At 54.7% G+C, this 23773-nt stretch overlaps 1 protein-coding gene across 2 annotated transcripts; it reads right to left on the bottom strand.

Moving 5' to 3' along the window:
- Window positions 1-10235: 10235 nt before the first annotated feature.
- Window positions 10236-22804, bottom strand: LSM4 (LSM4 homolog, U6 small nuclear RNA and mRNA degradation associated). 2 transcript variants are annotated; one of them, XM_055344587.1, is made up of 5 exons: window positions 22686-22804; window positions 17971-18012; window positions 15901-15999; window positions 12722-12905; window positions 10236-10877 (listed from the first exon to the last, which is right to left on the bottom strand). In XM_055344587.1, the coding sequence occupies exons 1-5, from the start codon at window positions 22686-22688 to the stop codon at window positions 10786-10788; spliced, it is 420 nt and encodes a 139-aa protein (XP_055200562.1). In that variant the 5' UTR covers window positions 22689-22804; the 3' UTR covers window positions 10236-10785. The 2 variants fall into 2 exon arrangements, with proteins under 2 accessions (XP_055200562.1, XP_055200563.1); XM_055344588.1 differs by lacking the exon at window positions 22686-22804 and adding an exon at window positions 20655-20755.
- Between the last annotated feature and the right edge of the window lie 969 nt (window positions 22805-23773).

Raw genomic sequence — 23773 nt, 5'->3', positions numbered from 1 at the left:
CTGAGGTTCTGAGCAAAGCGTGGCTCCCTGCCCCCCATTTTCAGAGGGCAGATTGGAATACAGGCAGCCTCGCTCTCTGTGAGCTGCAGGACAGGGGGGCGGGTAAGGGAGCCGGGGCCCAGTGGGGGAGTAGTTGGAATGGGGGCCAGGCAGGCAGCAGACAGCAGGGAAGCGGTGGCGGCTGGGTCTCCAGGGCGGGGAGGAGTAGCCAGAGTCCCAGTTGATTAGGAAAGGCTTCCAAGGAAAGAGTAGGTTTGGGGGGCCTCCCAGCACTCACGGAGACACACACCAGCCCTGCGTCTCGCGGGCGTGGGGAGGCAGAGAAACCCCCCCCCAACACTCAGAACCTGAGGCCACCACCGTGTACTCCCTCGCCCGCCGCTTCCCCCCCTTCCTCCGCCACCGCCTCTCCTCGGGAGGAAGTGGTGAGGGTGCGGGGGAGGGCCCCCCATTCTCACTTCCCCTGGGGCAGGGCGGGGCCTACAGGGTCCCCTCCCCCGCCGCGATAGGGGGGCGACAGGAGTTGGGGCTGGGAGCCCCAAGAGCCAGGGCTCGGCCCGGGGCGGTGCGGCCCCTCGTTGGGTGACCTCTCTAAATTCTCTGGGTTTCGATGGTTCTCATCTGAAAAATGGGGGGAAGAAACTGGACCTTGAAACAATGGATTGCTGGGGGAGAGGACCCCGCCCCACCCCGAGGAGACAAGCGGGACAAGGACACTCCCAGGCCCGGAGGGGTCACGGCCGGGCCGGAGGGAGAGAGGTCGCTGTAAACACGGACTTGGACCGGGGCGGGAGGCGCATTCCAGGCGGAGCGAACGGCGCCGGCGAAGGCCTGGAGGCTGCTCGGGACCTCCCGCCTCGCGGGGCGGCCGGGCCTGCCCGGGACCTGCAGCTCGCCGTCCCCCCCGGCCTGGCCCCTCCTCCGGCGGGGGTGGGGGAAGGATCTGGAGTCTCGGCGCGGCCCGCAGCAGCCGCAGAGTTAACCCCGCGCGGCGGCCGGGCCGGTGGCGAGGGGGGCGGGTGGCGTCAGCGCCGACGTCAAGGCGAGGCGGGGCCGTGTAGACTCTGGCGCCGGGCCGGTGCCCCACGCCGCGCTAGAAGCCGTGGGTGTGGTGGTAGGCAGGGTCCGCCCTCCAGCTGCCCCCGCGCGGCGCAGAGAGGGGAAACTGAGGCACGGAGAGGCGAGAGGCCTCGCAGACGGAAGCTGGGCCAGACGGCTCCGGGTTCCTGTCCCTCTGCCCCAGGCCGCTCCGGCCCCCACCGTCGCCCTTTCCCGATGGCTCACTTTCGCTGGTGACTAGGGTCACCCGGCTGCGACTGCGACCAACCGGTCTTTTGTGTTTTGTTTTGTATTCCGGCACGTAGACAAATCCCTGCAACATCGCCCAGTTAAGTGCCACACATCCCAGAGCTGTGCCCTGCCCTGGCAAGCCAGCCCACCTTCGTGGGCCTCAGTTTCCTCAACCGGGCAATGAAGGAAAGCTGACCTTGGGCTGCGGGGGTCACCGCCTGACCTTTGGGAAGGGGTGGGGTGGGAGGCGGTTCGGTTCCCATGCCGAGGGGCGGGGTGGAGGGGAGACAACCAAGAGGTGAGAGGTACGAGTGGGAGGACACCGGCGAGGCGGCATTCGAATCCACGGCTGGCTCCCGACCCCCCGCCCCGCGCTTTTGTCCTCCTTCACCTCTGCCCCCACTCGTCCTTCCCCCTCCATTTCTAACCCCTCCCGTCTCTCGGATCCCCCTCGCCTCCCCTCTCCCTCCCTTCCCCCCACCGGCCCAGCTCCGCGCCCCTGCGGGGCCGCTAATTAAATGCAGAGCTGGGGGGAGGGGGCGGCTCGCGGTTAACCCCTTCCCGCCCGGCCCTGGAGGGCTTCCCGGAGCCGAGGAGCGGAAGCGCCAAAGCCGCTAAACTCCTCTCCGCCCCTGACTTGAGGCCCCAAGACAAGCCCATTTGATGGACGGGTAGGTAGAGGTTAAGGGGCCAGGCCCAAGGTTCTAGGCAAGCCCCGATTAATCGCCTCCAGATAGGAGGGCCAGAGCGTAGAAATAGCTGTGAGCAAAGGGAGATGGGGGGGTCGGGAGAGAGAAAGGCGGCTGGAGACAGAGGGAGAGAGAGCAGGGAATGAGGGAGGGAAAGTTCGGTGGAGCAAGAGAGAAACAGCCAGAGACCAGAGAGAGTGAGATAAACGAGTTAAGGGACACCAGCTGGAGAGGGCAAGAGACAGCAGGGAGACAAGGAGAGAGAGAGACATGAAAGTATTTTCAATGGGATTCTCAATCCTTGGCTGGGGACTAGAACTAACTAGACTCTGGTCTCCTTGGACACAGAAAAGGCAACCCCATACATAACTACGAAAGGCGACCCCATACATAACCACGAGGGACACAGAGTGACAGTCTCCCAGGGCAGCACAGTTGGAATGGTGGGGTGAACACCAAGGTGGCCCTGAACACCGTGAGCACATGGGTCAGGTGGAGAGGACCCAGACCCAGCCGGTCCACTGCCTGGCTCCCCCTTCCCTCCCCACACGGTCCGCTGCCATCGTGGGCCTGGAGAAACTGAAGATCTGAGAGGCGCCCAACATTCTCAGAGTGGGAACAACTGAAAACAATAGGTAATAGAATGTCAAGCAGTTAATGGGGCTATGAGGGACTCTCTGGCAAATGTGTAGAGGGTCAGTGACAGATAAAGGGGCACCATGAGGGGGTGCCAGGGAAGGCTGAGTTCTTGAAAGCTGGAACAGCACAAACCAAGGCCCTAGGGTAGGAATGTATGGTATGTAGGTGGAGATTCAAAGAGGAGGCCTGGCATGGAGTGAGGAGAGGGGAGATGGGGAGAAGGTAAAGTAGGACGGTCACAGGGGCACCCAGGTCACCAGCAGCTGGGGTGGGGGGTAGGTGGAATCCTTGCCAGCCCGGAAGGACCCCGTGACCACCCTCCCTGATGTTCCAGAGGTTGCAGTGGAGTCTCAGGAGCATAAAGGCTGCCCAGAGTCTCAGGGACCTATCTTCTGTCCTTTGGGGGGGGCCACCCAGGCCTCCCCTTGCCCTCTGTGGCTCCCTGCTCTGGTCTGTCACCCCCTAGCTCTGCCGCTCAGATTCCCCGAACTTGCCCGTGGTGTTCCCTCGCCTGCAGTACCTGCCTCGCGAGAGTCATTCCCTGGCCCCCTCCCAAACAGAGCTCAGAGACCCTCCTTATGCTGACTCTCCCACCTCCTGGGCCCCTCACTTGGCCCCCTCACCCCACCTCTGCGGAAGAGGGCATGGAGGCTCAGGAGACAGGGCTGAGGGGAATGGGGGAAGGTGGACAGTGTGGTCCTTGAGCCTGGGTAAAAATCGCTGCCCCCTCTGCCCCTGCCCCCTTAGAGGAGGCATGACGGTGGCTGCAGTGACGCGGGATGTGCCAGGAGGAGCATCCGGCAGGGCCTGCGTTGTCATGGTGACGCTGACTCAGAGGCAGAGGCAGGTAGCAGCATCTAGTACCAGCCAGCCCGCCCCTGTGCTCCTGGCACCCTGCCCAACCCCCACCCTTCAGCCTCTGCTCTGGGGACCTCTCCTGAAACTGGAGAAGGGTGGGTGTGCCCCCAGGGCAGCTGGATAAATTCCTCCACTCACCCCCACTCAATCACCTGCTGGAAGGTGGGAGATGCTATTTTATCACACTAACCTGATTCAGGACACCCATCTTCCCATTCTTCTGTTTATAGGACCATCCATCCACCCACCCACCCACTCATCTGTCCATCCCTCTGTTTACCCATCCGCCCATTATTCATGGAGCACCTACTGTGAGTCCACATTGCTCTCAGCACAGGACAGTTGTCCCTTGCTCCAGGAGTAAGGGGATCCTTCTTTGATGCAGGTGAGGGGATGCAGGTGAGGACAAGGTCTCTGTGACCCCTTGGGCCCAGGCCTTGAGAAGTTGAGGGCCCTTCTCTACCTCCTGCTCACAGTCTCTGTCCTCTACCACTATCTGTGTCACTGTCTCTCCGTCTCAGAGTACAGTCCAGACCCTTCCCCAGCCCTGACCCAGGCCCTAAAGCCACTGTGTATCCCCCTTCCTTTTTTCCCCCTCACTTGTCTACTCCAGCCACATCTGCCTCTGTTTTTCCTCCAACACACCAGCTCATTCCCACCTCAGGGCCTTTGCATATACTGTTCTCCCTGTCTGGAAAAATCTGAAGTTCTTTACCTGGCATTTGTCTTGTTTATTTCTTGATCTCCTTATTATCTGTCTCTACCCCCATCTTCAGAGCATAAAGACCTAAGAGATGCCCATGCTTCCTTTGGTGGCCCATCTACCTATCTCTGCCTTCATTTTACCCACTGTGAAATGAGCAAATGGGAATGGTGTTCCCGATAAGACATTACACAGGGGGTTGGGGGGAGAGATTAAGCCCTTAGAACTGTGCCTGGCACAGAGTAAGTGCTCAGCAAACACTTTCTTGGAAATAGTCCAGATGTCCATGAGCTGATGAAGGATAAACAAAAAATGGTCTGGCTGTACAATGGAATATTGCTCAGCCATAAAAAGGAACAAAGCTCTGACACATACTACACCATGGATGAACCTTGGAAACATCATGCTCAGTGAGAGAAGCCAGACATGAAAGGCCACCTGTTGCAGGATCCTATCTATCTATCTATCTATCTATCTATCTATCATCATTTATTTATTTTTTGTAGGATCCCATTTATATGAAATGTCTAGAAGAGGCCAATTCATAGAAACAGAAAGCAGAGCAGTCGTTGCTCGGGCTGGAGGACAGGGTGAAGGGTGACTGCTGATGGGGACAGAATTTCTTTTTGGGGTGGTCAAAATGTGCTGGAACTAAACAGAGGTGTTGGGGCACCTGGCTGGCTCAGTGGTCGAGTGTCTGCCTTCGGCTCAGGGCGTGATCCTGGAGTCCAGGATCGAGTCCTGCATCAGGCTCCCTGCATGGAGCCTGCTTCTCCCTCTGCCTGTGTCTCTGCCTCTCTCTCTGTGTCTCTCATGAACAAATAAATAAAATCTTAAAAAAAAAACAACAACGAAAAAACAAGAAAAAAATAAAAATAAACAAAAAAACCCAGAGGTGCTGGTTTCACAATACTGTGAGGTATTAAATGGCACTGAATTGTTCACTTTTAAATAGTTAATTTTGTGTTAGTGAATCTTACCTCAATAATAATTTTAAAAATAACATTGGGTAAAAACTAAGGGAATATAAGTAAAATGTGTACTTTAGTTAATAGTGATTAGCCTACTGCATCTTCAAGATGCCCAGCACGCACCTGCCCCCAGGCCTTCGCACCTGCTGTTCCATCTCACTTGGAGGCTTCAGGTAAGGGAGAAGCTGGATCAGACCCGGGCTGAGCCGCAGTCTGACTCCATTTGCCCCACCGCCCATTCCCCTCCTCTAATCACAGGAAAGGTCAACGTGTTTGGTGGTTAGGGATGATGTTGAGGACATTTGGGTGCCTTGGAGGCCTTGGAGGGTCAGTCTGCTCCCTCTGGGGGAAGGAAAAGGATCCACAAGGTAGTGGGGTTCTGCAGCAAGTGGGCCGGGAGACACAAAAGATTTCCATCCTGTTCTGTTTCCAGCCACCTCATGAACACAAACAGCAAGAGGAATTTTTTTTTAATTTTTAAGGAAAGCTGCTGAGTAATGAAGATCTCCCTGGACAGCATCACTATGCTCCAGTCTCCCTTTCCAGGAACTGAGTCTTCTTGGGGTTTTGGAATAGACAGCCTTTCCAGAAGGTTCTGAGGAAACCGTGTCTGAGTCTCTCCATGGTGACAGGGAGGGAGGGAAAGAGGGAGGCCACCTCACCAGTCATCCACACGCACTTGGGCATTTGGGGACACCCCTCCAGCCTTGCTTGCCAGGGACGCTCAACATGCTAGAGGGACACAGTGTGGAGGGACAGGCCCCGGAGGGTGCTTACAGAGACAGTTTTCAAAGGAACAGAGAAGGGAATGAGGGAGGGGAAGACGCAGGAGGACGCACTAAGTATTTTTAGGCACTGAATGCAGCCCTTAAATATTTCCACGGCCACTCCCGAGGGTGAGCAGGGTGACTATTTCAGTGCCTGGTTCCAGTGGAGGCGGGGCAGGCAAGGGTGAGTCACCACTGGGTGGCTGGACCCAGACTGGGAGGGGGCTCTGAGGGCAGGACCGGGGGCCTTCAAGGTGACCGCTCACCAGCCAGGGCCAGGCATCAGTACTGGCCTCTGGGGCATGGAGGACAGTGGCCTGGCCACTGACCACAGTGCAGGCCAAGTGGCACCATCAGCTGGGTCCTCCCAGACGGTGAGCAGCTCAGGCTGGGCTCAAGGCTTACAGAGATGGAGAGATTCCCAGGGGAGGTTTCACATACTCTACAGGTGGTCAGTGAAGAATGAAGCAGCCCGCCCCCCCCCCCGCCCCCCTGTGTGTAAAGTACACATGGAGTGGGTAGCCCAGGTGGCTCAGCAGTTTAGCACCTGCCTTCAGCCCAGGGCCTAGTCCTGGAGTCCAGGGATCAAGTCCCGCGTCAGGCTCCCTGAATGGAGCCTGCTTCTCCAACTCTGCCTGTGCCTCTGAGCCTCTCTCTGTGTGTGTCTCTCATGAATAAATAAATAAATAAAATCTTAAAAAAAAAAGAAGTACACATTGAGCACCTGCTGTACATCAAGCCTCCTCCTCCCCCATGTAATCCTCCCAAAAATGCTTGTGAAGTAGAGGCCACTATTCTCCCCTCTGACCAGCAAGGAAACTGAGGCACATTGGGGTAAAACTTGCCAGGCACTTTGTGTGTCTCGAACCTTGTTCCTCAGTTGAGGCTACAGTCAGGGGAATACATTTTAAAGCAGGTGCTGACCTCACCTGCTGCCCCCCACCACCCAGGTGTCCCTTATCTCCTGGTTCTACACCAGACACAGGTGAACTAAGAGAAGGTAAATAGATCCTCCAAGTTCAAGGACAGGACAAAACAGGCAGGAGCTCTGAGGGGGCTCTGGAGCTGTGTGACCTGGGGCAGATGGCTCACTCTGTGCCTGAGTGTAGGCTCTGGGCGACGGTAGGCTGTTAGGATCATGCTGGGTCTGATGACTCCTGACCTCATATCTGCCCATCCGGAGCAGGGCCACAGAAGCTCAGGGGCTTTTTGCTTGCAGTTCCCTCCAACTATTCCCTGCTCCCTTCCCATGGACAGTGGCTTATTGACCTTTAGGAGTTGGTCTGAACATGACCCTCTCAGCAAGGCCGTCCCTTCCATTCTGGAAAACTCTCATCCCAGCATCTTGGGCTTCCTGCACAAAGATGAGTCCATCTGCTTCGGCCCTCATGGCACCCCTGCCTCTTCTCTCACCACCTCTGTGACCTCTACCCTGGCTGAGCCCCCAGCCCCACCTCCTCATGATCTCCTAGCTTCCACCCTTGTCTCAGTCTGTCCCAGAACCTTCTGAGCTTCCCATCTTGCTCAGGGCCTGCATCTGCCTTGTTTCCTATCCCCTCACTTTGTTCCTGTCACCACTCTGTGTAGGGCCTTGGGACTCATACTGGCTGTTCCCTTATTTGAAATGCTCTTCTAGATGGCTGGCTCCCTTGCCTTCCTTAAGCTCTTTTCTTGAATGTCACCTTCTGGCCTGCCCTGACCACCTCTTTCTCCCACTCCTGCTCTCTTCTTTCTCCCCACCTGATGCATTCGGCTCGTTTGTAGCTAGCTCACCCTGTGGATGATAAGGGTCACTGGGCCAGGACTCTGCCTAATTCATGCAGAGTCTCCAGCACCTGGGATGGGGCTGTGGCCCCAATTCCTCCACCTCCAAACCAGCCCCCTGTTCACTGAGGTGAGTGGCTTCTCCCACAGAGGTCCTCTAAGTAGACATCAAGCCATCTACTATACCTTCGTCCTCAGAGAGACAGCGGAGGACACCAGGACATGCACTGAGCCGCTGGAGATACACACACTGCTGATACCGGGACAGGATGGGCCCCAGGGTCCAGATGGGTGGGTGGGAAGGACACCTGCCATCATGCCCACGTGGATTCAGTGGCGGGGCTTCCTGGCAGAGCTGCTTTTGGAGCAGCAGGTGAGGTCCAGCAGAGGAGGAATCGGGGGAGATGTGTGCAGGAAGGGATGACGCAGGAAAGCAAGATAGATGCCCTCCCACTACTGCCAAGTGGGGCTGCTGCTCCTGGTTGCTGGCTGCATCCAGGTCCCCAAAAGGGGCTCTTGGCCTCTGGTCAGACAAGAGGGGGCTAGGGCCATAAAGACTGGCCCTGCAGAGCCTGGGTCCCAGGCTGTCACACCTCTGCTCGGGTGGGAGCTAGGGCAAACTCCAGGGGTAGGAGGTCCCTGGTTCCTGGGAACCACCTATGTTTAAGAAGTTCTGCATGCCCAGAGTCACGCACCAGTCAGCTGATGAGGGCTCCCACCCCAGTGGACAGCCATCAGAAGGGCGGAAAGATCGAGGCTCAGTGTTTAGGAACTACAGCACTTTTGGTTTCTTTTCTTATTGAGGGGGCTGAGGTTCATTTCTCAAAACCAACCAGGAAGAAGACTAAAAAACGGGGCTGTCCTGACAGCCAGATCAGAAGGACAGAACCTTCCGGAAGCCCACCGCATCTAAGGGCCCGGGCTGGCTCACGTCACCGGCAGCCGAGGAGGGGCCTGGGCCACCAGCCCCGGCTGCCTGGCTGGAAAGGTCAGGGTCGGCTGGCGTGTCTGGCTACACACGCGGGAAGCCGCGATTACTCACGGAGGCTCACGCAGGCTCACGCAAGCTCAGCCGGGCCATGGTGGGCCGGGGTTGGGGGTGGGGGTGCGCGGGGGCCCAAGACCCTGAACTGCGAAGGGGCGGTAGCGGTAGAAGGGGCGGTAAAACGAAAGCATTCTACAGCAGAGTTAAGTTAGAGAGGAAAAACCAAAGCTCCAGAAGCAGGAAGGGGCGGGGCCACCAAAGGACTGGCCTTTCGCAGCCTTGCTGGACACCTGACCCCGGCTTTTATCAAAGCCTCGCCAGCCCAGGGCCCCCAGGGCCATGGGGGAGGGGAGCTGGGGACGCAGGTAAATCCTTTCCCACCAGTCCCTCCCTTCTTGCTCCTGCCTCATGTCTTGCCTCCAACCCCCCAGCCCCCCAACCTCCCCTCGGCAGCCCACGTCTCAGAGGGAGGGCATTTCTTCCGGCCTGGGGCTTGTCAGACGCCTCCAGGTCCCACTGAGACTCCATGCCCTTGTCCCCAACCTGTGCCAGAGTGCTGCTTTGACACTAGGTATTCAGGCTGCAACAGGTACCAGAAGCAGTACCTGGGGGAAATGCAGTGATGGGGCGGGGGCAGGGGAAGAGCACATTCTCGAACTGCAAGACTGCTTGGCTAGCATTTGGCAGCTCCAACAAGTGGAGGTCTCTGGCAACACCTTTTATTCTGATCACCCCTCAGAACAGGTCTAAACACAGTGACAATTAGAACCGGCTCCCACGGGAACCAGCTGGCACCCTGTCTTGCCTCCCAGCATCAGGCTGTCCTGCAGCTCCCCTCACTTATAATAAAAAAGGAAAGTCAGTCCATGGACAGACAAGGTTACAGAAACATTTTGCCAAAGTGCTGGCTCAATGTCCCAGGCAAATCACCATGGTGTGGACAGGTGGTGCCCCAACTTGGGAGAGAAGGAAGAGCCTCATGAAAAGCTTCTGAGCCACATTCCTTGAGGCAGGCGCTTGTCACAACTTCTCACTGAACTCTGGTGTGAATCGTCCTTACAAAGCAGGGATGGGGTCAGGACATTGGTCCCAAGGATGGCCTGCATGGGTGATCACACTGGCTCTTGCCTGGGACTTCCCCACTCTGCCTCCCTCCCCCATCAATTCTTTACAAAGGGGCAGGGGTTACAGGGAAACATGGTGCAGGAGGGCCATTCCCACTGCCCAGATAACAGCCTCATCTTTCTTTCTTTACGATTTTATTTATTAGAGAGAGAGAGAGAGATCATGAGCAGAGGAAGAAAGGCAGAGGGAGCAGACTCCCTACCAATCCCAAGATCACAACCTGAGCCAGAAGCACACATTAACCGATTGAGCCACCTAGAACCCCAGCCTCATCTTTGTTAAAATGACATCAAGGGACACGGAACCAGTGTCCTGTTGAAATACTTCCCCTTGGCGAGACAGGAAGCAACCCTCGAAAGGAAACTTCTCTTACAGGGTTGTGATTTCCTGAGGATACCACACTCTAGATGTGCCCAGTGGCTCAAAAGGAATTATGAATTGCAGTTTGTAGTTGTATTTGTTTTTATTTTTGTAACACAAACAGGGAGGGCAGAGGCAAAGGGGGCGGGGCCCAGCAATGTCCCAGGAACAGCTTCTGTGGTATATGTTCATACAGATTTGTTTTCAAAAGGCAATCCTGAGGTCCATGTTTCAGGAAACTCCCAAGGCTGTCAATCTCAGTGCAAACAGCTTAAAATAAAAACCTCCGGTCTGTTCACCACACGAGGATCCAACTCAAAATGCAAAACAAGCCTGTTTGGAAAGTGCCCGCCCTTAAAACAAGAGCAAGGGCTTTAAAGACACATTAAACACAGAATCTTCCAGGAATCAAGTTGGCTGCAGCTTCACAAAACCAAAAACACTGAATAACATATCCAACTGTAGAACTGCTGGCTTTAAAAAAAGGGGGGGTGGGTGACTTTATGTAAAAAGGATCACCTGCCTCTTTTTTTTGTTCTGAACACACTTGTGAACTGGAGAGTAGAAACGCAGCCTCAGGGAGTGGCAGCAGATGCTTAGTAGTGGCTCAGTCTCTGGGGGACAGAGAGGCGGCTCACTGTTTGCCCGCCTGTCTGCCTGGCTTCTTTTCCGGCTGACCTCTGCCTGTGCCTGGGATCCCACCTCGGCCCCGGCCACCAAACACACCTGTGAGACAGAGGAGGGGGCTATAGCAAAAGTGGGTTTGGAAGCCCAGCTGAGAACGTGGGGTGGTGTTCCAGAAAGTTCTCAATGTTGTTAAGCGACAAGAGGGATGCCAGGGTGTCTAAGCCAGCTCTAAGTCAACACTGGGGCTTGGGGTAGGCTTCCTGGGAGAAAGCCTGGGGCCAGCATAGGGGGCAGTCATCAGAAGGACAAAGCCAGATGGTTTCCAGGAGGAGGGGAACAAGAGCCAGAAAAGGGGTAGGACTTAGCCCAGGGGGGCAGGGCACAGGTCCCCAGCTAAGGACCCAAGCTTCCCCCTTTCTCCAGCACTGTCCACATCCACTAGCCAGGGAGAGAAACAATTAGGAGATTCTGTGTGTCCCGCCTAAGGGTGGGGACAGGGGAGCCCCTTGCCCTCTAACCTCTGCTAGCCAGTGATGGGGCTCTGCTTTTAAGATTTTTCACGTGGAGTCCAAGGTAGGAACTGTGTAGGAGGCTGAGTAGTCAGGAATGGAACACACCCCCACTCAGGGAGGTCCCGGCAGACCAGGGCAGATGGGGACACAGAATGGTACACCCTGGGCAGATGGGGACACAGAATGGTACACCCTGGGCAGATGGGGACACAGAATGGTACACCCTGGGCAGATGGGGACACACCATGGTCCTTCTACCACAAACATGCAGCGGGCCCTGTAGGGATGGAGACCCACCCTAACCTCACCTCCCATGGGGCAAGGCCAGCTTTACCACACAGGGTGAGATTTCCACCTGCTGCCGAGGGCCCCATGGTCTCTCTCTTCAGAGGGACCCAAGCAATCACCCCTCCCTTCCTCTCTGCTCCTCTAGGCAGTTCACTCAGCAGTGGGGGCCTCTGGCATGAAGAGCCTGGCCCTCAGGTATGGAAAAGGCCCTGCTAGGCCTTGGCAACCTCTCCACCTGGAGTGCCCTCCTGACCTCCTCCCTCTGGCTCACCCCTGCCTGTCATGGGAGCCTCATCTCAGGGCCGGGTCTTGTATCCTTCCTGGCCCTGCCTATGAGCCCCCACTGGGGAGCCTGGGCCTGGCATATGGAAGGCCCCTACAGATGGAAGAGACAAAGCCAGGGCCCTCCAAGAAGAGGAGGGGGTGTGGGGGGGAGGGAGGGTCTGCAGATGGCCTCTAGGCTCAAGCCCCAGCCGACTGCACAACAAACTGAAGTTTATGCCAGATTTATCATCTCAGTGGTGGTGGTGGGGGAGTTGGGTGAGGGGAGTCTATCAAAGAGGGATGAACTCAGCCTTGTGTAAAGGGGTGACAGCAGGGAAGGGGCCCTAAGCCGGGATCCTCACCAGCAGCCTGGTGAGGCAGGAATTACCAGACTCTTTTTGCAGAGGAGAAATGAGTCAGGGAGGTGCCACACCATGCCCAGAGCTCCTGCCAGGAGACATAGGCAGGCATCAGATGAAGGCTCAAGCCCCAGGTGGGCACTACATTGGTCTGCTGGGCTGGACCCCAGAGTTCAGGAGCACCAGGGACCACTGCTGGATGGAAGGGCCCAGGTGGGTGGGGGAATCAGCACTGTTCACCAGAACTATACCAGGCTTCCTCGGTGGGGGCTGTGGGGCCAGGGCAGGCAGCAAACAGCAGCATCAGCCACACCAGAGGAGCCCCATGAGTCATAACCCCAGCTCTATGTAGGGGGCTCAGAGCCAGGCCTGTGGCACCATGACAGCACCACCCAAGAATGTCAACACTGGGACAGGATGGCTGCCATGTGCTGCAGTCACCCTTTGGTGGCAAGGCCTGGGCAGACTCTGGACTAGCCTGCTGGTGGGAGGGGATGGATGAGGGGAGAGAAAGGCCTACCTCGCCCAGCACCCCCCATGCCTCGGCCCTTCTGCTGCTTCTGCTGCTGCAGGCCACCGCGGCCACGGCCCTTGGCCACCACCTCCTCCTTGACCATGTCGATGATCTCATCAGGGATACGCAGGTACTTGATGGTGCTGCCACGGATGTAGCACTCGGGCATCCGCCAAAACTTGTCCCCGTCCTGGGCGAGAAAAGGGTGAGTCTCAGATCTCAGTGGGTTTTGGTGGGGAGGAGGGGGGGTATCCATGCAAGGGGGGTGCTGATGGCTAGGGCACATCTGTCCCCTCAGGCCCCGTTCCCATTTGGGCCACAGTCTGCATCTGCATCACCCCTGCAAAGTTCTCAGTCCTGGACTTCACATGGGGGTGGGAGAGCTGCCTTCCAGTGGACTCTTTCCAGACTCTTGATATTCTTTTACACAGGAAAGGTCAGGGAGTCACAAAAGATAGCTTCCTCATCCTCAGCCTATCCTCCAGTGTGGGATGGGGTTTGTTACCTGCAGCCCAAGGGAGGTTTGTTACCTCCCTCCAAAGAAGGCCGGGGACCTACACACCAGGCACTGCCACAGCCCAGCCGCAGCCCAGCTTCTCCACCCTCCTGCCTCTAGCCTTTCAGAACCTACCTTCTGGAACCCTCTCTATGTGCCCTGACTCATTCATTCATCCACTTATCTCCTGACAGGCTCTGGGCTGGGTGTGGGACATAGGTAAGTAGGATAGAGACTCTGTGACCAGGGCAGGAGGTGGGTGGGGAGGCAAAGCCTGGGGCTGGCCAGAGGCAGCAACCAATGATGCTAGTTTTTAGGGGAGCTAATTAAGGCTGGAGAGATTAGGAGGCTTGCAAAGTCACAGATTCCAGAGCATTGCCAACCCTGCAGGTCCTAGGACGTCAACTGCCTCCCCCTCAACCCCCACCCTCATGTACCCTGTGATCAGCACAAGGCCTTCCTCCACACCCCCTCCTGCTGCCCTTGGGCAGGAGCCCGGGGCCTCTTCCTTCAGATTAGTTCTCCAGCCCCACCCCTGGTGCCCTGAGCCAGAAGTCTTGGCAGCCCTCTCCTTTCCCCGCATCCCTAGAAATCAGACCAAGACACTTCCCTGCTTAGAACCCAATCAGGGCCCCCTTGGCCCAAGGACAAGGTCCAAACTCCTCAGTGTGGCTCCCAAGGGCCTGAGATCCAGCCCCACCCTGGCTGCCCTCTCTCAGCTCTCGACTCGCCTTCCAGATGGAAATTTCTGGAACACACACAGTGAGCTTCTTGCCCCCAGCACTTTGCACATGCTGTTCCCACTTTCCTGTGTCTGGCTAACTCTGACCCCCAACAGGCCTGGCTTCCCAGCCTCACGTCAGCAGTGCCTGGGTCAGGCTGGTCTGGCCCAGTGGAGACACTCAACACGATAAAGTTCAAGGGTCAACTCTTCCTAGGGATATGCACAAGCCCCCAACCCACACAGGAACCCCGTGAGGCCTTGGGGGCACTCCTTTCCCAGGAAGGACAGGCAAGGGGCCAAGTCTGTAGGGATGCAAAGATACAGCCTGACATTAACAGAACAATTCCATGGAAGCTCAGGGCTGGGGCTGGCTGCTCAGGACTTGGCTCTCCCCTAGCCAAGGACAGGCTGGGCCCAGCACACTCCCTGCAGGACCAGAGCTTACTCTGCGTTCCATGGCAAGAGCTGAGCAGTCTGAGCTAAAACTACCCTAGCTTTCCAGTGCTTTCTCAGCTCCTGGGATGTCTGCATCCTGCCCATGTTGCCTGCTGCCCAAGGAAGGTGCTGCTACCGCCTTTTTACAGATGAGGATGCTGGACAGCCCAAGTGACACTGAACCTCATACCAGCCTCTCCTTCCAACCAGCAGGTCATAGAAGGGGACCACCCAGGAGGAGTGACATGTCCAATCTCTGCTGGCTACGGAAGTCTACTGACCTTGCTCTGAGAACAGGTGGTGGCTTCCAGGTCCCAGAGGTGGACACAGACCTACTGGCCATGTTCTTGGCTATGCACTGTGGAAGTGTGTGCTACAGCCATGCTGAAATTGTCTGGACATCTGCTGCCAGAAGTGTGGCATGAAAACCAGGAGGAAGTTTCTAGTGGAAGACCTCCCACAATGTACCATCACAAGAAGCAGAGCACAGAGCCATAGATGAGGGGAGACGGTCATGCTTACCAGTTTGGCTGTTGGGGTGTGAACCATCCAGGAGGATGGACTAGAGGTGAGATGGGCTGCCTAGTTCTCTGCTGTACTCTGGTATGGCAAACCTCAGGGGCACCTGTCCCCAGCTCAAGACAGCCCCATCTTGGCTGGGCCTCCCTGCACCTTCCTCCCCAATAACATAGGGGGCTGTCGCCGACAGGGGGATGGAGACTAGAATCAAGGCACAAGGAAAGCCCTAGCAGACCCCAGCACAAATTAGCAGGAGGGAGCCCTGCCTTCACCACTGTCATCATTCTCATTGCTCTGTACTCATCCTGAGGGCTGGGAAGGCCTGTGACCCTAAAGGATTGTTCCCCCAGCCCTGGCCCACACAGTGGTGCTCTTGGCCCTGCACTTCCTGATTTCAGACCTTGGGAGACAAACAGTCTCCTGGGCCACTGGGCCACAGGGCCACAGGGCCACAGGGCCACCCTCGCCCCCTGGTGGCCTGGATATCCCATGGCCACACCACCCTGGCCTGCTGGGCAGGTGATATCCACAAGCCAGGACTAAAGACAGCAGAAGCTGACAAGAAAGGTCAGGCCTGCCTTGGAGGCCACCCCTGCTCGTACACTATGGATTAGTAGCCAGAAGGGCCCCCCAGCCTAAGTCCTTCTTGTTTAGGACTGGTATCAAGGATGAGGGGATAGGGCAGCTTCTCCATAGGTGCAAAGTACAGGTACAAAGTCCAGGGAGACTCAGAGGCCTGCCCTTCTGCCCCTTTCACCCAGCTCACAGTCCCTCAGCCCTGCCCTTCATAAGCCCCACCTCTTCCATAAGCCTCACCCTGGAAGGATGACCTGGCTGAGGTATGCCCCTCCTCATTCCTCCCACAAGGGCAGCGAGGGGCCTTCACTCCACTGAGGATGCTGAGGTAAGCCCCAGATCCAAGTGGGCACTTGGTGTCCATGCCCCTCCCCCCACCAGCCTGGCCCTGCGTGACCACGTGTGCCAGAGGGACCCTGGGCACAGGGCACTCACCCTGGATGTGCAGATCACCTCTCGAAGGTTAATGTTCATCCAGTTATCACAGCTCACCAGGTGCCCATTGTATGTCTCCCCATTTTTGAGTTCCACCAACTGGAGAGAAATGGCCCCAAGTAAGCCATGAGCTCCAAGGGAAGGGCAGCCCTACCCCTAAGAGGTGGGTGACTATTGCCTGGCCTCATTCAGACGTGGGACCTCGTGGGACCCAGTGGCCATAGCACATGGTGCCTAATACTGTTCTCCCCTCCACTGCCCCCAGTGGCCCATCTTACAGGTGACATGCTCTGCATCCTCTGTACATTTTGCTGGGCCTCTATGATGAAATCATTTTTTTGTGCAAACAAAAAGCAAAAAGACCCACAAAAAATCCTCTACAAATTTTCAAAGGAAAGAGCGAAGTTAGGGTAACAGTGGCCACTGATTCAGAACAGCCATGAAGGCACATTTTAGTTGGTCCAAGCAGGTGCCCCGGAGGCAAGTGTTCTTTGACAGCACATGTGTGAGCTTTGATGGTCTGGAAATACTTTTTCAATCCAATAATTGCTTGTCTATTTAAATTTGTTCTGGGAAAATACACAAGTAGCATATCATTCTGAAGATATACTGAGATTTAAAAAAGACTCAGGTCTTTTTTAACTCAGTTATCTGTCTGAGAGAAATAAAGGCAAATATCCATGCAAAAATGAGTGCACAAATGCTTTCTGCAACCAAAATATTCATAGATAAAAAGCAGAAACAACTCAAATGTCCATCATTAGCGGACAAATGGATAAGCAAAATGTGGTATGTCCATACAGGGGACAGGGCCATCAGGTATGTCACATGGTCAGGGCCATCAGGAATTAAACCCTGACACATGCTACAATGTGGCTGAATCTCAGAAAACATCATGCAGAGTGAAAGAAGCCAGACACAAAAGGCCACACAGCATGTGATCCCATTTATAGGAAATGTTTAGAACAGGCAAATCCATAGAGTCAAAAAGTAGATTAGTGGTTACCAGGAGCTAGGGAAAAGGGATGGGGACTGCTAATGGCAATGGGGTTTCCTTCTGGGGTAATGGAATTGTTCTGGAACTACATCGAGGTGGTGGTTTACAACACTGCAAATGTACTGAATACCTCTGAGTTGTACTCGTTAAAAGGCTGAATGGTAAGGGTGCCTGCTGGCTCAGTCGGAAGAGCATGTAACTCTTGATCTCAGGGTCATGAATTTGAGCCCCATGTTGGGTGTAGACATCACTTAAATAAAAGAATAAATAAAAACTTAAAAAGAAAAAAAAAAGGTAGAACTGTATGGTCTGTGAATTATATCTGAATAAAAAACAGAAAGCAAACAGAACGTATTGACACTGTATCATTAAGGACAAAAGTCGTTTAGGGAATAAGATGTTATGTGATCCCATCTATGTTTTAAAAAAAAAAATCAGGGCAGCACGGGTGGCTCAGTAGTTTAGCGCTGCCTTCAGCCCAGGGCCTGATCCTGGAGACCCCGGACCGAGTCCCACATCAGGCTCCCGGCATGGAGCCTGCTTCTCTCTCAGCCTGTGTCTCTGCCTCTCTCTCCCTCTCTCTCTCTGTGTTTCTCATGAATAAATAAATAAAATCTTAAAAAAAAAAATAACATTCATGTTTCTACACAGATGTTAAGCCTGGATGTGCAAGGTGCTTGGCTGGCTCAGTCAGTGGAGCATGCAACTCCTGATCTTGGCTTTGTTGAGTTCAAGCCCTATGTTGGGCATGGAACTTACTTTAAAAAAAAAAAAAGTCTGAATGTGCACATATCAAGGATATGGTTAATTTGCTGGCAAGGTTAATGGAAGAGGAGCTTCTAGTTTCTACTTAGCTCTAGTGTTTGACATTTTTAATAAGCATGTATTACTTTTATAAGCAGCAAAACAGGTCCTGACACATGTAGGTGGGGGAAGAGCACGGGCTGCTGTCTCTTGAGCAGACAGGAAGCAGGTTCAGCTGGAGGCACCTCACCCTTTGCCCAGTGTCCCCATCCCTGTTCTGAGACTGGTCCCCACCGAAACTCACTGCCCCCCAACAGGCAGGTACTCACCATGGGATGATTCTGAGCCGTCTTCAGCAGCGACAAAGGAAGCTGTAAGACAAACAAAGGCATCTAATTTGTCAGATCAGTGCCAAGGAGCACTGGCCCTGGCAGGACTGGGATTCCAATCTCACGAATCTCCCAGCTCATCACAGCTCTGGGGGTGCAGGAGCACCTGTCCCTCACCCCCACAGAAAGTGCATGCTCCTAACTCTGCCCAGCCCAGGACACATACCTTCCTTCTTCCCAGGTTAGTAAATAAAGCCTTGAACCCTCCCCCACATCCAATCTCAGAGGCAGCAGTCATCTGGTCTTGATGCTGACCCTTCTGGGCATTTCCTTCTAACTCATGTTGCATATATTCACACCCTTGACAGGAAAGGCTATGGCCTTCCATGCTTATCATTAGTGCCACAGCACACAGGTCCTTCTGCCGCTTGCCTTTTTTGCTCAACTGATGTCTCTGAGATGCACCCACATTAATACATGTAGATCTTTTGGGGTGCCTGGGTGGCTCAGTCAGTTAAGTATCTGACTTCAGCTCTGGTGGTGATCTCGGAGTCCTGGGATCAAGCCCCATGCTCAGCAGTGGAGAATCTGCTGGTTCCGCTCCCTTTGCCCCTCCCCCCTACTCATGCGCAGGCACTCCCTCTTTCATACAAATAAATAAAATCTTAAAAAAAAAAAAAAAAGGATTCCTGGGTGGCTCAGTGGTTTAGCACCTGCCTTCGGCCCAGGGCATGATCCTGGAGACCCGGGATCAAGTCCCACATCAGGCTCCCTCTCTCTGCCTGTGTCTCTGCCTCTCTTTCCCTCTCTCTGTGTATCTCATGAATAAATATATAAAATCTTAAAAAAAAAAAAAAAAACATGAAGGGTGCTTGGGTGGCTCAGTTAAGTATCTGCCTTTAGCTCAGGTCATAATCCTAGTGTCCTAGGACTGAGCCCTGCAATCTCAGCAGGAAGTCTGTTCTCCCTCTCCTCTTTCCCCTCCTCAAATAAATAAATAAATAAAATCTTTAAGAAAATATATGCAGTTCTTTCATTTTCATTCTTGTATACGGTTATTGTCACACCCACTTTACAGATGGGGATACTGAGTCTTAGACACTGAGGAATTTGCCTGGCACTATAGAGCTATAAGAGATAGAGCCTGGCTTGATCCCACCTACCAGAAGTCAATTCATGCTGAGCCCACGCCTCAAGGGGCAGCCCCGACTGGGCCAAGAGTGATCTTGCCAGGCAGTGGGGAGTCAACCTTGATCTAAGGTGGCTACCTCTGAGCTGAGGTTTCAGAGAAATTCATCAGGTAAGGGGAAGAAACATTCCAGAAAAAAAAAAAATCTGTCATTACTACAAGTGTTGGCATATACAAGATGTGATTTTTTTAAAACTCACCCACTGTAAAGTCAGCATTCAAGATACTAAAAAATCATTTCATTTTGGGAACACACATCATGACCCATACACTGGGGCCAGTCTCCAGGAAGGCCATTCCAGTGGTAGCGCTTGAGTGACTACCCATCCAGCAAAGCCGAATGAAGGTTCTGGTCTGAGTGAGGGTCCTACAGATGAGACATTGCCTCAGGCAGGATGGTAGCTTCACTGCTCCTTGTCCTGGCTTCCTTGGGATTCTTAGCCCAAACCCCAGAAGCTCGCTGCAGGGGAGTCTCGGCCTGCCCTCACACTCCTACCTAGTGCAGGGCAGCTGCTTCTCTAGGTGGTGGGGACTGGAGGCTAGAAGTAGCCCTCAACCCCCACAGGATGGCTCCCATGGAGAGGCTAGAGGGGAATTCCCACATCCCACAGCCTTTACAGAGAACAGCCGCCGAGGAGTGGTCCAGTGCCGGCAGGAAGCCAGGCCCAAGCCCACTTCCTGCACTGGCTTCCTGGAAGGGCAAGATAAAAAGGAAGAAAGGGCCACGTGGAGAAGGCGTGGCTGCTCAAAGGAGGACAGGCGAGCAGGCCAGGGCTTGACCTAGACAACCTGCAGCTCCTGCCTTCTCATTTGGAGTTCATCTGTGCGATGGTACCCGGGTACAGAGAGCCACGGAAAAGCAGGAGGATCTAACACACGGGGGCCATGAGCCTCGGCCGCTGTTTACTATGGTGAAGTCTCAGGCTTTCTCGAGCAAGCCTGTTTTCTTGTGTCAAAGATGGGAATGTGGACCAGGATGGCAATGACACGCTTGGGTCTTCCTCCCAGATCACCTAAGAGGGGACAGAGCAAGGTTGGGCCCGGAAGGCAAGAATAAAGACAGACTCAGCACTGAGAGACAGAGAGGTATAGCCAAGGTCCCCCTAGATGAAGGACTAGCAGCCAGAGCAGGAGGGACCTTCCCAGGGACACCACAGCAAGATCCTGGGGAAGCCCACGAAAAGTAAGCTGAAGCCTGTCACCAGGAAACCCACAGGAGTCCTTTTATGGCATGTGCAGCTTCTATGCCCCTGCTGGCCTCTCTTTTGTCCCAGCAACTGGCAGCACAGCCCTGGAGAACCCCAGCTTCCCTGTCACGGGCAGTGCCCTATTCAGAAAGCAGCAGAGAGGACATCTAAGACACAGAAGTGATCCACACCTGCTCCCAACACTCCGCTGCACATACACTCCGCAAAGGAGTCACAAGGTCAAGCCAGCTCCAGCCAAAGTGGCCCATTCTGTTTCCAGCAAGCCACACCCAGTCCTGCTTTCTGACCTTTGTTCCTGCAGTTCCTTGGCCTCAGCAGTCCTTCCTCAGGCTGGTGGCTGCTCACATATCACCTCTCACCTAGCTTAGCCAGGCCCTCATAATAACCTCATCTGGGGATCAAGATTTCCACCTGGGCCACCCCCTGCTGCTTCCATTCTAGGACACAGCCAGTCTCTAATTATCTTGTTTATTATGTCTCTCTGGCTAGACTGGAAAATTCAGAGGGTGTGGACTTTGTCCAACACTGAGCTCAGGGCCAGGCACTCGAGAGGGACTCAGTAAATATTTGCTGAACAAATACACAAGAAAATGCACACACCATCTGGGGAGGCACATGGTGTGGTTGGGATGCCTGCCCCACCCCACAGATAAGAAAAGGAGAGGCAGTATTGGGAGGGACAGCTCTCTACGGCTGCACTGCAAAGGCTGGGAGCAGTGTCCACATCTTGCCATTTTTGAGATTCTCATCCCCAAACTGATGGAGACAGAGGCAAAAGGAAGGGGAAGATCCCTGAGAATTTTAAAAAACTTGGTGGGGAAGAAATTTTTGAAGGTGCCAAGGGAGATGGGACAAGCCAGGACACCATTCCGGGGAAGACAGGGCCACCTGGAGTTGGGAAAGTCAAAAGCTTCTGGAAAAAGCATCCTTTCCCCTGGCCTTTTTCCGAATGTCTGGAACCTGGTTCTCAGGTCTAGACCAATCTAAGATTAGACCCGATGGCTTCCTGAGGCTCCCAATTCAGGAAGCTGTTACGGACTCCTCCTTGCTCCCCTATACCCTCAGATCCCTGCTTCCGGCCCCACTATAACCCACGGGGAACTGGGAGTGTGTCATGCCTTGTCCCTTCCTGGACATTCTTCAGGCTGAAAAAAAGTATGTTCTTTGCACAAGCACTGTTCTAAGCTCTAGGAACATACTGGGGAATAAAATCCAAAGATCCAGGGAGCTTAAGGAAGAAGGAATTTTCCAGTTCCACCCCTCCTCTCAGGCCACCTCTGCCCTCCAGCAGAGAGGAACACACTACACTCCCTTCTCTCATTTCCTGCACCAGTGAGCAGTACTTAGTGCAACCCTCAGCTAAGAAACATGCAGGGACCCTGAGGGACTCTGGTGCTGATGGGCCAGGTACTCTCCTAGGCCTGCTCTGAATTTGTGTGGTCTTGTTTCCCTGTCTATACATTAAAAAAAAAAAAAAAAAAAAAAAAAGTAAGCTTTACTCCACGAGCAACGTGTGGCTTGAACTCACTACCACGACATCAAGAGTGGCAGGCTCTGTGACTGAGCCAGCCGGAGGCACCTCCCTGTCTGTACACTGAAGGCAGAAGACACTCTGACCTAAATCCAGAACTTTCAGGATCTGATAACAGCATGATCCAGAAGAGGCTTCTCACCAGGACCTCAATTTCTCTTCAGTGAAATGGGAGGGTGCAGTTAGTCCACTCCTGGCTCAAAATGCTTCCCCTTCTCCGGAAACGACACCCTGTGTGATCCAGGGAGAAGACAAAGCCCCCTCTCTGGGTCTATTTTTTCAGCTTTAAAACGAGAGGCGTAGAAGATCGTGCTAACATTCTAAGGGCCTTGCAAATCTTGACATTCTCAAACTGGTTTAGTTTGAGAACTCAGATCGGGCCCCCTCGGGTCGCTCCCACTTTCCAATATATGAAGCTAGATTGGGTCGGATGCACTCGGAGCCACTCCCCTGCCCGAACTCACTCTGCAGCATTCACCGGGCCCTTTAGCGGGTCTCTCAGGCCCCAGTATCCCCATCTGCAAAATGGGAAGACTGCAGCGAGGCTGACCTAGGATTACACGTTCGTCCAAGTCTAATTCCTCCCGAGACTGACAGGCTGGATGCTCTGGGAGACCTCCCTTCCCTCTCCGGCCTCAGTGTGCCCGTCACGGGCCGAGGCGGCAGAACCGAGGCCCTGACAGCACGCTAGCTCCGCGTCGCCCCTGCCTGCAGCGCCCGCCCCGAGGGCCCTCGGCCGCCGCGTTCCCCGCCTCCCGAAGAGACCTCGCCAGCGCCCTGCCCTCACCATGGTGTCGGCGGGGAGCGGGCTCGCCGACCACTTCCGCCGCCGCCGCCGCCACTCACGCGCCACCGGTAGCCGCCCTGCCGCGCGCCACTAGGCTGAAATGAAGTGGCAGCGACACGAACCAATCAGCGTGGGGCTAGAGGGACGAGCAGCCAATCCACGCGGAGTAGGGAGGGGTCGGCTAGACAACGACGGGCGAGGTTGGCTGTGTTCTCGCCGGCCAAATGAGAGGCCGTAAAGTGTCGACGTGAGTGCTGAAAACGGGGGCGGAACTGCGTGCGCCAGCGCAGGGGGCCTTATGGGTAAAGGCGCATGCGCAGGTGAAACTCTCTCAGCTCTCCTGGGCTCCACGCTGTGGGCAAAGCCGGATATTGCCGCAATTTGCAAAGGAAGAAATCGAGGCTCCGTGGTTATTGGGTTGTGCCTAATGTCTCCCTTAGGGCTCCTACACTTTTGATTTTCGTTATTGTAGTTGGTCCTTATCCAAGGCACGTCCTTTGGTTAGGTTGGAATCCTGACTGTGCCCCTCTGAGCCTCAGTTTGCCCCTCTGAAAATTGGCCTCGTGATAGTGTCTACCCTCGGTTGTGGTAAGGATGGAAGGAGTTAAGCCAGGTAAAAGCACTTAGAACAGCGTCTAGCACAAACGGAACATTTAGTACCCAGGCGTGTGATAAATATTTATTGAGCACCTGCCAGGTGTCTGTTCCTGGAAACACAGAGTGAACAAACCAGACGAAACTGGCCCTCCTGGGACTTAGGAACCCGTTGAGAAGACAGGTGGCAAGGAAAAAAAATAGGCAAATGTGTTAGTTTCCTTGGGCTGCCATACAAATTACCATAGACTGGGTGGCTTAAAGCAGCAGAATTTGGGGCACCTGGGTGGTTCAGTCTGTTAAGCATCTGACTTCTCAAGTCATGATCCCAGGGTCCTGGGACCGAGCCCTGTGTGGGGCTCTGCTCCGTGGAGAGCCTCTGTGGTTCTCCTTCTCCTCCTCTGCTTGTGCTATCTCTCTCTTGCTTGCTATCTCAAATAAACAAGATCTTAAAAAAAAAAAATAGAGCTTTATTCATAAGTCTGAAATCAAGG

The sequence above is a fragment of the Nyctereutes procyonoides genome, unplaced genomic scaffold (assembly GCF_905146905.1).
Source record: "Nyctereutes procyonoides isolate TBG_1078 unplaced genomic scaffold, NYPRO_anot_genome, whole genome shotgun sequence".
In the NCBI taxonomy this organism is placed as follows: domain Eukaryota; kingdom Metazoa; phylum Chordata; class Mammalia; order Carnivora; family Canidae; genus Nyctereutes; species Nyctereutes procyonoides.
The sequence above is the reverse complement of the archived record's forward strand: the minus strand, read 5'-3'. Positions and strand labels throughout refer to the sequence as shown.

Coding starts and splice junctions, on each gene's coding strand:
- LSM4 (XM_055344587.1), bottom strand. Junction 16,000..17,970: donor CGGCTCAGAATCATCCCATG/GTGAGTACCTGC, acceptor ATTTCTCTCCAG/TTGGTGGAACTCAAAAATGG. Junction 12,906..15,900: donor AGGTGATCTGCACATCCAGG/GTGAGTGCCCTG, acceptor TTTCTCGCCCAG/GACGGGGACAAGTTTTGGCG.